The sequence below is a fragment of the Eublepharis macularius genome, chromosome 11, assembly GCF_028583425.1.
Source record: "Eublepharis macularius isolate TG4126 chromosome 11, MPM_Emac_v1.0, whole genome shotgun sequence".
Classification (NCBI taxonomy): Eukaryota; Metazoa; Chordata; class Lepidosauria; order Squamata; family Eublepharidae; genus Eublepharis; species Eublepharis macularius.
The window spans coordinates 26,797,133-26,811,251 of NC_072800.1; the positions used below are offsets into that span (position 1 = coordinate 26,797,133).

At 43.0% G+C, this 14,119-nt stretch overlaps 1 protein-coding gene across 1 annotated transcript in view; it reads left to right on the forward strand.

Annotated features, from left to right (window-relative positions):
• TBX20 (T-box transcription factor 20) overlaps nt 1-12,767 on the forward strand; it is a 46,676-nt gene extending 33,909 nt beyond the window's left edge. Inside the window, exons 7-8 of the mRNA XM_054991788.1 lie at nt 10,449-10,561; nt 12,427-12,767. Coding sequence (XP_054847763.1) covers nt 10,449-10,561; nt 12,427-12,767 — 454 coding nt within the window. The remainder of the gene's footprint in view (nt 1-10,448; nt 10,562-12,426) is intronic.
• The last annotated feature ends 1,352 nt before the right edge of the window (nt 12,768-14,119 follow it).

The window sequence follows — 14,119 nt, forward strand, 5'->3', positions numbered from 1 at the left end:
GGGGAAAGAGTTCTTGCAGCCCTTCCATTGCCAGATTCTGCATTTAGATCACATGTCAGATCTTACTAGGAAGTAAGTCCTATGAACTCAATAGATGCTACCAATTCTTGCAGTGAACAACTTTAGGATTGAGCTGTCGGTTTGTTACATGAATTCTAAAAACCAAGTTGTCTTTAAACGACTGACGTGTAATCTTGTTTTCCTTATATGATTGGTTTACCACATGACTACAACAACCCAATAAATTATGGGCCACCCTTTGTTCCCATGTACTTTGATAAAATGCCTGAAATAACATTTGATTGTTTGAAAAATCTATGAATATATTTTCCCAGTGTACATTATCTAAATCGGGTAGACATGAATTTTGCTGTAAACCTTCAGTTCATTCCTACCTTCACAGTTCTAGATGAGGGACAACAGCCTCTTTGGGACAAAGATAATGTTCTCTGGAAACCATTGAGATGAGCAAGTTCAATTGTATCTGCTATGAGGATAAATCCATAAAGATGACAAATTGCAAAATGCTAGGAAAGGTCTCCTATTTCTTCCGTATGCTAAAAGCCAAGCATTGTGTAATTTCAATAATTTCTTTGATGTATGGACCTTGAAGACAACTTGCAAAGTTAATAGAGCCTTAAATGCCACTTCTGGAAAAAACAATATTATCCGGTCCATTTATATGCTTTGGCACAGTTTGTTCGCAAGTTCACAGCCGCACCTTTGTGAAAGGTGGATATTTGATTAGCCCTTGTAATCAGATAATCTGTTTCATGAATGTTCCCCCTAAAATAGACCGTTATTTTGTGTATGAATGTCAGGGGATGTTTCCTCGTGGTCACCTCTACTGTGCAAAGCCTCCAAGAGAGCATTCCTTTGGCAAACGCGCTTAGTGTTTGGGTTGACCTAAATAGTGTAAATGTGGGACAAAGCTTTGGATTTAATTTCCAGATATTTAAGTCTGCTTTTTTCCTAACTAGCCTTCAGGGAGGGAAGCAAATCAGATCAATTGATCTTTAGAGACCTAAAGAAATTAAATTAGGTGGGAGTCAGTTACTGCACTAAACCATCTAGTAATTGGATTGCTCCTTGTAACTGATTGAAAACAGCTCCTATCTTTCACAATACCGGCTGGGCTTCCTTGCAGCAGACCTGAGAGAAAAATGCATCTTTTTATGACATGATGACAGAAATTGCACTTTTCTTGCCTAATTGAATCTGATTTTATAAATATGTGACTTTAGCAATTTCAAACTTCCCACTTCAGATTTACAGTCATGCTCAGGGCACAACTCCAGAAATCTGTGAGCTCAGCTCTGGAAACAGCTGCCAATGCCAAGGCTTAGCTCTGGAGCACCTTAAGTAGGAACAAAAAGTAAAGTATTACCATAGTATCTGGAAAAATATTTGGGATAGGGCTGTGGCTCAGTGGTACAGCGTTTGCTTTGCATGCAGATGGTTAAAGGCAGGGGTCATTTCATAGAAAAAGAGCTGGAGGAACTCATTAGTATAACTCATTAGCATAACTCATTAGCATATGCCACACCACTTGACTTCACCTATCCCGGCTCTTTTGGACCCAATCCTGGCCATTCTGGGCCGAAATTGGGCCCAAAATAGCAAAAGGGGGGTGAAAATGGCCCAAAATGGGCCCCAAATGGTCAGGATCAGGCCGCTGCTGAGTGGGAGAGTGATCCACCACCTGTCAGAGGCCCGATTTGGGCCGTTTTGGCCCCAATCCAGGCTGAAACAGGCCCAAAATGGCTGAAAGTCAGGTGGGCGGGGCCACCTAACATGTGACCTCTTTGGGGAACTGCCAGAACTGTGTTCCTGTGCATTCCCCCTTGAAATGAGCCCCGGCTCCAGATTCAGTCTCTAGCATCCCTAGTTCAAAGGATCGGGGAGAGTCAAACTAGATGATACAGGTGAGGTTGGGGGGGGGGTGTCCCTTGATTTGACTTGCAGTCACACATAACATTGAGGAACTACAGTGCCTAAGTGGCTCAGTTTGTCTTGGGATTTCAGTACAGGGGAAGGAGGGGTTCTGGCCTTCCTTCCCTCATTGTTTTCCTAAGTCAAAACAGTTGCGGGGACCCACTCCATGCTGTGGAGCTCTGTGTGCTGGACTTAGTACAATAAAGCTCCAGAGTGGGGCAAACAGGCGTCCCCGGTGGTCATTTCGGCTTGGAAAAATGGTGCAGGAAGAAAGGTTGAAGCCCCTCCTGCAACCGAGCTGCATTCCCAAGCTGAATTTGTGTTGCACGTATGGTTTAGTTTGGCCCGTAATGTGGTATGAGACATTAAGTTGCTTCTGACTTATGGCTACCTTATGAATTAACAACCTCCAAAACATCCTATCCTCGATAGCCTTGCTCAGGTCTGGAGACCGTGGCTTCCTTTACTGAGTTAAGCTATCTCATGTTGAGTCTTCCTCTTTTCCTATTACCTTCCAACTTTCCTAGCATAATTATCTTGGAAAGCCACTGCCAGTCAGGGTAGAAAAGATTGACCTTGATAGACTGAGGGTCTGCTCAAAAGCAACTTTAGATATTCATCTAGGAATTTCCAGTTTTTCCACTCAGGGCTGACACAGGTTTTCTCTCTTATTGTATTTTTCTGCTAATCATTGACCGAATAAACTTGATTGATTGATTACTGTATTTTTCAGTAGTCATATTTTATGGCAGAATCTTTTATATTAGCACTATTGCCTTCAAAAAGTTTTATTGTAGTTTTTCAATGCTTGCCTATTTTGCAAGTGTGTGTGGGATGGGTGGGTGGGTTTGTAACCAGTGGCAAGTCTTTCCCCTTTGGCATGCTTGACCTCCACGCATTTAAGGGAAAATCTGCACAGTTGACAATATGCACCAAAAGCATGCTTTTGTACCCCAGAAAAGGGGAGGTGTGGGTGACCTGGTTAGCACCTGTAGTGTAGGCTGCTATGCAGATGTGTCCTCTAACATGGGAAGATCAGGCAGAGGGGTGGTGTTGTCTTCTAAATCTATTTATTGCCTCTCACTCCCAAATGGTGACTTTGGATTTGTGTTGCATATATACTGCTTTCAGGCAGTCATTAGTTGCTGCTTCACTTTCTCATGGTCACAGGAGTCAGCTTGCCCAACAATAAGTGAGAGAATCAACAGCTGTGGGGAGTAAGTTAGGCTGGGCGTGAGTGACTGGCCCTTGGCGAAGTGGGCCTTTGGCCTGGGTTTTCTCTGCTCCCAGTCTCACGCCACCACTGCAATGGAAATGGCTTTTATGTTGCTGAGAGTGAGTGGGAAAAAAGAGGTCTTTTGTAGTGGAGGGTTTGGTCTCGTGGTGTGCCATTTCAGTTTGCTGTTTGAATGTTTCCTGTTAGTCACTCATTTTCCCCTACATTGATGCTGAGTGAATTTATTTTATGCCTTAGAAGCCTGTGGAGGCGACTCAGTTTTGATGTTTTTTGGAACTTGGGCATTCTTCCAAAGGTGCTAAGAGGCTCCTGTGTGAAACAAAAGCCTTTGAAATTCAAAACAAAAGAAGTCCTGCATGCTGTTGAACTTCCAGTCCATATGCTCTGTATACTGTTATATAGTTTTCCTTGCCATGCATTGAATTGATAAGCTAACTGCACTTGTCTAATTTCTTACTTTCGTTTTAAAATAACTTATTTTTTAAATTAAAAAAAGAAACAAGAACAAATAGTGGATAGATTTCCGCCTGCATAGTAGCCAACTTGTGTCACGCACCAAAACTTGTGGTGCTGTGAGAAAAGAGCAAGAAGGTTCACTCATTTATCTTTGGCATATATCCAGGCCAGTTATATAATACCTCTCTGGGGCCACCTGTACCTGGTTCAGTAGAGAAGAGGTAAAACAAGCAAGGCACTGAGGCTATATAAATACTGTTGTATGTGCAACTTTCCATCAGAGTCCTTGTTTCGGGAACCCCGACCAACTATATGGAGGTGGACAGTCCCTTCTTGGTGGTGGCACCCTGATTATGGAATGGTCTTTCTTGGGAGATCCACCAAATGCCATTTTTGGTCATTTCAGCACTAGGCAAAGCCATATTTATTTCAGTTGGCTTCAGTCGTTTGGAAAGTTTTTGCTGCTCAGTATTTATGATTGTCCTTCTATCAAGTGTTCCCTTAACAGCTGCTGTGCATTAATTGTCTTATTGAGGTATGTTTAATATTTTTATACCACCTCTCATTGTGACCATATCAAAGACAGTTTATGATTAGGGGATGTACACTTCCACAAAATATATGTATTAATTTTGCATCCAGATTTGGGGGAAGGCACTGGTTCCATTATTCCAAATTCAGCTCTGGATCAGAGACTGTATCTTCATCTTATCTCTAGAAGAAACATAATAGCATTTGTGACAATCTTACAGGGTTGTTTTTAATGGATGTTACTGGCAAAGTTTATCATTTGAGAAAAATGGGATTAAGTGTTAGGGGTAATGAGTATCTGGTTATAAATGAATCCAAAGCTTTCTGAGATTAAACTGGAATTGTATAATTATTCACAAAATGACCAGCTCAATATGTATTATTTTTGAAAAATGTGCATTTGTGCTGTATAAGAACACCCCAAATTGAATTTCTGTCTCAAATTGCCATTGAAGTATTTTTATGGAGTAGAATTGTAATAGGAAATATATTGATTTGTCTGCTGGTGATTTATAAAATTATCTGCATCTGTTTATAGGAAAAATATTGAAGAAGGGACTGCTTCTTTGTACCTGGATCTTACCATTTAAAGACTTATCCATGCTTATAGCTGCCAAACAGGTTTTGGGATGGGGGCTAGATTTAATCTAAGGCTCCCAGCCCCCCAGTAGGTGGGGATCCCCTGCCCCAGCTGCTGCCCCCCCCCCTCCAGTAGGTGCAGGGAGGCAAGTGGAGCACATGAAGAAATGGCTTGTGGGTGCTCCATGGAGCTTGAAATGACATGATTTCTGGAGTGAACTGGAAGTGACATCATTTCAAGCCCATAGACCTGACAACCCAGATTTGATCCCCATTGTTACAGTTGCCAAGCTCCTCAGAGCCAAGCTTCAAGTGACGCCTGACACAGGTTGGACACTTGTCAGCTTCCCTCAAGTTTTAATGGGAAATGTAGGCGTCCTGCTCTTGCAGCTTGGCTCTCCATTTAATTGAAGTTTACAGAGTTGCAGTCTATGGGAGGGAGAACATGTGGTTGGGAGTGCAGGTGTTGGGCTCTCGCTGGGTGCCCCCCTTCCCCTCCGCTGGGTGTGTGTGTGGGGTGTTCTGTACAATTAAATGGAGAGCCAAGCTGTAAGATCAGGATGCCTACATTTCCCATCAAAACTTGAGGGACGCTAACAGGTGTCCAACCTGTGTCAGGCATCACTTATAGCTTGGTTCTCAGTCCCTCCACCAGTCAGTCCTCCAACGCTTCATGCATGCTTGCAGCATGGAGCCTCTTCAAGGTGAGGTCACAACTCTGGGTGCTTCTCTTCCTGCCAAGTGACCTTCATGTTACACGGCCTTCTGTAATGTGTTTGTGACCTATTGGGTTCCAAGGTGCTGTTTGGGTATTAAAGATGGGTCCTGGGTCTGGAAAGGTTAAAGACTATCACTGTATAGCACACTGTTTTTTCTGAATTCCAGGGGGATCATGAATAGACTCCCCCCCCCTGGTACATTAGCACTTCAAACTTGAATCCTTGAGGGTGGGAATGGGGGAATGCCCACTGCCAGTGGGCAAATGGCACGCCTAAATGAAACAGACCTGTGAACATTATGCAGGAAATCAACTAAGCACTGTTGTAGAGCATCTTTTGGGGACAGGATAAGATGTATCAGCTGAGTTCGAAGCAGGAGCCGGGAAAAAGCAAGATAACTAAGAGGAGAGATATAGATTCAAAGACAGTCAAGGCAAAGGAAATGGAAGAAGCAACACAGGCGAGTTCTAGCTGAGATAACAGCAAGGAGCTCTAAAAAAGAGCTGTGAACCATTCTGCTGGCAGCATCTTCTGACTGCTTTATGGGGGCTGCTTGGTGGCTGGAACAAAGGAGAGAGCAGAGAAACGGAAGAGTCCACAGAAAAACGTCGTGCTTTGGGGGGAGCCTCTTTCCACTGGAGGAAAGTGGGATCCAATGGGCTGCATTTACCTCTTGCCCTTCCCCCAAGGCACTTAGGTGGTATCTGTGGTCCCCAGTCCTGGCCAGCTTTATAAATGAGTGGAGATTGGAACCTGGGCTGCTGTAGCACAGTGGTTAAGTGGTTTGTCTGCAAATCAGCACTCTACTGGTTTGAATCCCACTACTGCCATGAGCTCAGTAGGTGGCCTTGGGTCAGCCACTCCTCTCAGCCCCAGCTGTATTGTGGGAATAATAACACTAACTTATTCACCACTCTGGGTGAGGCACTAATCTGTCTAGAAGAGCTGTATATAAGTACTGTTGTTGCTGTTGTTGTTGTTACAGTAGTCCAGCCCCTGCACCATACTTTTTCTCACCTTACTAGAGTAATGATGAGCAGCTGGAGGCACTGGAGTCAAATTTGGCGCTCCCGATCTCAATCCACTGCCAAAACAGCGATGTGAAGAAAGGGGTGGCTGTGGCAAATGGACCTGTAGCAAACAGTGGATGATACAGGAGCCCCATCCCTCCAATGCCTTTCTCGTCTCCACAGTGGCCTTCCCATAATACTAGTTGCAGAGGAAGTCATTACGTGTTAGCCAGATGTTCTTATACCAACCATCTAACTTCTTATTTAAGAAGAAGGCAGGATATAAATAATAATAGAAAGCCAGTAAAAAGTGTATGTTCTCTGTTCAGGCTGGTTACAAGATGTCTGCCTTCAAGGTTATAAATGGTGAACTGTAAATGAGCTCAAAAATCTTTGGCCTAAGTGATCTTAATTCCTCATTCCGTCTTAATTTCTCACTCCTATTGTCTTTTCATTTTTCCAGAACAGTATATATTTGTATTTCTCCTATTGCTTGAAACAAGAGGGCATCGAATCCATAACAGAACCAATGCAGTATTCCCCCCCCCCCCCGCTTCCCTTGTGAGATCTGCTGGGAGATAACGTAGGGATGGCCAGAGTCTTCAATCACTTAAAAGGCAATAATTCAATTATATCCTCCTCTCAGTAGCAACTGCCATTGCTTTCTGTCCACTTCCAGTCCCTGCAAGTAAATTACTTCGATAAGATTCTCCCCCCTGCTCTTCACCCTCATACATACGTTTTTTAAACAAGAGACTCGCATAAGTAATCATACCAGCGATAATCCAAGGACAATACACATATAACTGCCCTTAGTAAGAGAGAGGGAGGAAAATGCACCGTTCCCAGGATTTATTATGCTGTTTAGCGACCCTTTTTTGATATACTATGAAATGCAAAACATTTTTAGCAAGTCTGAGTTGCAACCAAACAAGTGTAGAGGGGACTGTTACCAAATGCCAGGTATTAACAACTGCAATTAACTAGATTGTCTATGAGAGCAAGAACAAGCAGCCGAATTGGAAGTGCCTCAGGTCAGATTGGTCTTTGGGGACTCCTGCTAGCTGACATGGTTTTGTTCATAAATAGGTTAAATCAGTAAATAGCTTCAACTTGCTCTTGTTTTCTAAAAGCCACATTTGTGAATGCTGTTTGGCTACCAGTCTTCAAGCTGTTTTCCATTTAGTGAAGCCTTCAGGGGTCCGTTTCCTTGAGAAGCAAGAATGCCTAAGAAGGCCTTAATGATCAAGGACAGCGTTCCCCAATGCGGTACCCATGGTTGCCAAGACACCTACCAATGTGTGTCCTGGTGCTACGTGTTTCTTTCCTGAAGCATCTCTTCTCTAAAAGGGAAAGATAGTCTGGGCTTTCTTCTACTTCATTTGGAGTAGGAGGTACTTCGGAAGAGCCTAGGTGGAACCCATTTGGAAATAGCTGGCTCCACCATGCATGGCTTGTACCTCCCAATATTTTGCGGAATCTCCTCAAGTGTTGTGGTTTGACCATCCTTTGATGGCAACATTTTTACTATGGTACCCACTGCCATGTTCTCAAACTCCCAAAGGTGCCCACAAATATGAAAAAGGTGGGGAACCCTGAATGTCTTAAGGAATCCCTTTCCTCATTATGTCAGGACCTTCTTGGGAAGGGACACTTTATTTAGGTAGCACTCACCTATTCTGCAAATCAGCAGTGCTAAAAGTAAGGCCGATTCCACACAGCTTACCTGAAGCTGGGATGTTGCGGATCATGCCGGAAAAAACGTGGAAGATCACATTTTCTCGCACGAGTTTTGCACGACATCGCGCAAAACTCGCGCGAGAAAACGCGATCTTCTACGTTTTTTCCGGCATGATCCGCAACATCCTGCAACATCCCAGCTTCAGGTAAGCCACGTGGAATCGGCCAAAGTCTTGTAATCACCCCAGGATTATGCAACTCTTGGTCGAAAGAGGTTCAACAGAGCGCAGCTATCTGGCTCTGAGAGGCATTGCAAAACACTGTCTTCAGGATGGTTTTTAGTGATTTATTATCATTGTGATCTGACTACTGGGACTTTTTAATTGATCTTGTGGGTGTTTTTATGATATTATTACTCATGGGTTTAGATTTTAAAACATATTAGCCATGAAGAAAGGTGGGGTATAGAGATTTATTTAAATAGGTAATGTTCATCATACATATAACTAATAACTTTATAAGTTAAGAAGATACGGTTAAAGAATTCCACCCATTTTTCAAATTATGACACTGTAGCTGGTATGTGGTCTGTATTTGGTCTTGTAGTTTGAGGAAGTAACAGTGAAAACCTGAGCATTTTTCTAAGTCAATTTAAGTCAATGGGCATGGAAGGTCATAGTTTTGCTGAGAAAGTAAGTTTTCCTATATGTGTTTTACACCTTTCTCCATGTAAGCCCACGTCCCAGTTAAGAGTAGGGGAGAAAGTGACAATGGTAGCAGCAGAAAGTAACGCTTTTACTGCAATTGACTACGAGGTTTGTAAAGCCACATATTTTTAAGGCTCTGAAAAGAATGGAAAACATTCCTTTTATAATAGACAGCCTGTTGGTTTTTAAAGTTCTCTTGGCTGTTTTATAGCTCTAATTGTTTTATTTTTGGTGATTTTTATTGATTGTTTGATTGCCTTTTAATGGATTATTTGGTGTTTTACTGCTTTGAGTGTTTTGGGTAAAATAGTTTACAATGTTTTTAAATATGATGCTGTCAGGATGTAGACAGAAAGCCAAGAAGAAGCTGTAACATGCTACAGGGCCTATTATACTGCCGGCATTAAGACTCACAGGAAGGTGGTATGTGGCCTGCCATCTATTGGCTTAAAAATGTGTCTAAATAGTCCAAAGTGAAAAGCAAACCGTACATATGTTACACTATTTGAATATGTTATATGACCTTTTAAAGGATCTTCTGGGGCCTCTGTCTAAGCTGCCCCCTTGGATGTTATAAGTGTCTTCTTGTTATTTTATTGTCCCTCCCGTTACAGCATCTGTAACTTGTATTACCTTTTCATTTTTCTCCACCAGATATCTTAAAGTAACCAGTTCAAAAGGGTTCAAACGCATTTTACCGTTTAATGGTGGTGGTGGAAAGGGCCATTCACTCATAGCTGACTTATGGCGACCCCTGGTGGGGTTCTCATGGCAAGAGACTAACAGAGGTGGTTTGCCAGGGCCTGCCTCGGCACAGCAAGGCCTTACTTGGAGGTCTCCCATCCCATTACTAGCCAAGGCCAACCTTGCTTAGCTCCTGAAATCTGATGGAATCAGGCTTGCCTGGGCAATCCAGGTCACCAATTACATAATGTTTAGAAGAAGCGAATATAACAATATATAAAGAAGGGAACGATCCATTACTACCACAATCATATAGACCAATTTCATTATTTAATGTGGACTATACATTTTTTGCAAAAATAATGGCGGAGAGATTAAGATAATTTATTCCAGATGTGATTCATGAAGATCAAACAGGATTTGTTCCAAAGAGATATATGAGAGATAACATCAGATATCTCCTAAATGCAATTGAGTAGTCAAAGAAAAAAGGAGAAAAGATGGCATTTATGTTTTTGTATGCAGAGAAAGCTTTTGATAACTTGTCTTGGAAATCTTTGATGAATCCTAGAATTTCAGGCAAAATGGAAAGCTTTTTTTGATTAGGTAGCTGAAAACTAAGAACATCTAAGAACAATTACCAGTAAGTGAGCCAGTTACTAAATCTATAACTCAAAATGTTGAATATAAAAATTTTTTGATGAAGGGGATGGCGGGGAGAAATACTTTATGGTTTATATATGCTATTATATATAACTACTTCTGTTTTAGGCAACTATGTTATATAATCCACTTTTCCTTTCTGTACCCCTTTGCTCATTATTTAAAAAAAATGTTTAGAAGAAGTGATGCAATCAGTGTATAGTTGACTTTGACTCTGTTCATGCCTGTGGCTTGTTACCTTTCACAGAGAAAGTGTGGAAAGCCTCATACAAAAGCATTCCTATGCACGATCCCCCATCAGGACCTACGGCGGAGACGATGACGTTCTGGGAGATGAGAACCAGGCAACACAAAGCAGAGGTAAGAGCTGTGATGCTCCCCTCCCCCCCCAATGCCTGACAGCCCACCGTTTCTCTTGGCAATGCGAGGCCCAGCCCTGCTCAGAAGTTTAGGAAGAAGCCATTTTGGTGAAGGAACGCTCTCATAAAATACACTAAAAACATGTTATGCGCACTAGAAAGACGTTCCTTTTCACAGAACTCTTCCACAAGCATGGGGGCAGCTGCATAAAAAGCTTAAGCCCCACCCTTACAAAACACACCATAGACAGTGCAGCAGCTTCACTCTTCTACGTATAGAAGCATCCAGTTCCTGTGGTTGCAGGTAAACGTGAACACAGCATCTGTGCGTGTTCCTGGAGGAGTGTTGAGACCCTGTGTGTCTTCTGAAGCCTGTACAGTACGGTTTTGTCCTCCCCTTACCCCTCCCCAATAACTCCTTGGGAGCTGTGCACCATGGAAAAGCCCATGAGTGCTGACATTTGCTGATGGCATCACCAGAGTATACCAGTACCCAGAAGTCTCTTGCTTAGTATCGAGGGCACGTGCAGCTTCTGTATATGCTTTTCCCTGTTGCCCAAATTTATCTTCAGAGGCCCTCATTCCATATGCCCCTCTTTACTGACATGAGGCAGGTGGCCAAGAAGGCAGGAGCCTTTTTTGTGGTGGAATTTTGTTTTGTTGATTCCCCCCAACCCCGACACCATATACCTGCCACAGAGATACCAACCTCGTTCGTGGTGGTGCCTGGAGTTCTCCTGGAATTACCACTGATCTCCAGATTTCATTTTCCTTGGAGGAAATGGCAGCTTTGGAGGATGGACTCTGTGGCATCATATCCCTGTGGAACTCCTTCCCCTTCATGAACTCTGCCAGGCCCAGATTCTGCTCATAGATCTCCATGAATTCTCCGAACTGGAGTTGGTAGCCCTAGCTTGGCACCCCCATTGTTTTGCTTTAGGCCTTTTTTATATGTTTGTTGCTTGGGAGACTTGACTACTGCTTGGCTTTATTGTTTGTGTCTTATTTCCCAGTTTAGCTTTATTTATACCCTGTTGCCTGCAGTCGGCTATTTTAAATATTGTAATTGCTGCTGTTTTATTATTATTTACTCATGGCATATCAGTTGTGATCTGATTGCTGTGCTTTTTCTATATACTGCCTTGAGAACATTGTAGATGAATTAAATAAGTATCGGCAAAAAGCATTGTGCGGGGAGCAGAATAGCCAAAGATCTGCATCTTCATTATAGCAGAATGGTCAGTTCTGAAATGGAATGTGTAAGGTACAGATTTCTAGAAGCTGTCTGCAAATCACACCAGGGTTTTGCAAGTTATAAAATCTCATGACTTTGGCACTGTCCTCTTCCCTTAATTCCTCTTACAGTTTAGATCTGCAAATAGGAGAAATGTGTAATTTTGGAAGCGACGCTTAACAATCTACTCCAACCAAAGTTATTTTTGGTGCAATCCTATGCGGAGTTAGTCCAGTCTAAACCCATTGACATTGGGCAAAGACTGGAATAGCTTTAGATAAGATGGCACTTTTTGCTTCCAAACAACAAAACCCTGGCTGTTTGTAAGGGTTTGCAATGTGGTACTGGCCTTCTAAATTGCCATCCAAATAGATTCTAGCGGCACCATTTGCATTGACCCTGACTGCCTAGCTCAGAATAGACCATGGGCTGACATTTCTCTCTCATCCTGCTGGATAAGACAGCAGCCACTTGACCAAGATCACCACTATCTGCGGTGCATCCAGCAAGACCCCTTCATTTGTCCTCTAAGTGTATTCAGTGTTGCTGCGATAGCAGTACCACTTGGAGGACGACTGACAGGGATGTAGTTGCTTGTATGATAAAGCTGCATTCACCTCTTTTGTTTGCAGGATCCGCTTTCACTGCATCTGATAACTTGTCTCTCAGTTCCTGGGTCTCGTCGTCCTCAAGTTTTCCTGGATTCCAGCACCCACAGTCCTTGACTGCTCTGGGTTCCAGTACTGCATCCTTAGCCACACCGATTCCTCATCCAATCCAAGGGTCCCTGCCTCCATACAGCCGCCTAGGAATGCCTCTCACCCCTTCAGCCATTGCCAGCTCCATGCAGGGAAGCGGGCCGACATTCCCATCTTTTCACATGCCCAGATACCACCATTACTTCCAGCAGGGGCCTTATGCAGCAATCCAGGGACTGCGCCACTCTTCTGCTGTGATGACACCTTTTGTATGACTGACCTAAGACGAAGGGAGCCCTGGCTGGGCCCCAAAATAACGATGGACCTCTTGGAAAGGCTGTGGTGAAACAGCAAGGGGGGAAACGCAGCTCGCATAAAACGTTAAGGGGGATAGATTCCTCCTCTGAGGTTTCAAGGGAAATGCTATCTTGGAGTGGCTCTGAAGTCTATGTCTGATGCAGCCAACGGGACTCCAAATGCTGCAGAAATTGTCCAACGGTGCATTGTAACCACTTGGTCAGAGGGCTGTATCCATGCAGCAGTTGTATAATTGTATTGTGTATAGACTTTCCACTCCCAACAGGGGCAAAAATAAGCAATATTGTGCTTAGGACTTCATTGCTCTTGATGAATAATGGAAAAAAATATTTGTTGCTTTGAGCATGTATAGGCTATTTCAGCATCAAGTTTGCTAGGAAAGCAACAGAAGGGAAATGCCATGCTCCATCCTCCCCACCCTGTTTAAATATATCTTAAAACACCTACCCCAGTGCATTAAGAGCACTAGGGAGAATCCACTGGAATTCTTCCATCACAAGCCCTGTTAGAAAGGAATGGGAGTTCTCCAAGGATAATGTACAGATCTTTTTCACTGCAGTGGAGTTTTGCACAGAAGACGATCCCCAGGGGCTGATGCCTTGTCAGTAGTTCAGGCTGCATAGAATGAACGTGCATGAGGCAGGGCAAGATGGCAAATTCATCCTCAGCCTACACAGCCTATGAGCATATCAGTGTATTTGCACAGTACTTTATCCATGCGACTGGGAACCTTGAGAAGATGGAGAATAAAAAGAACCGTACATACATAGGCTTTATGCATACATTCCAATCATTGTGCATCAGCTGGGGGCAGAGCTTGCTATCCTAATCCTGCTTCCTTCCCTCCCCCGAGCTGCTTATTGGATGCTTGTAGAATCTCAGAAAAGGGCTGTCATTTCTTCTGTATCGGACAGAATTTTTCCACTCATTATTTTCCTCTTTATGTTTGCAAAATCAGGCTAGTCGCTGAAAATTGTATATGGAAATAGAGCATTCAGTTGAGAAATATGCTTTTCATGCATCATGGAAATAATTTAAACACCTGCGTTTTGGAATTGAAGGACAGTATTAGTTGCTAAAAATGATTTGAAATTGGAATGTGAAGGATCTTCACGCCCTGCCTTTATAGCATTTCACTTCGTATTTATCACCCTGTATCCAAATCCATGTAGATTAATGTATTTTTGTTGTTGTTTTGTTATTAACATCAGTAGAGATTTCAGAAGACAATCCAGGGCAATTACTCCTTGTTCTGCCTTCTGTTAGGTTACCCAGTTTTATAAGAAGGATTGAGGAGATCATCGCTGGT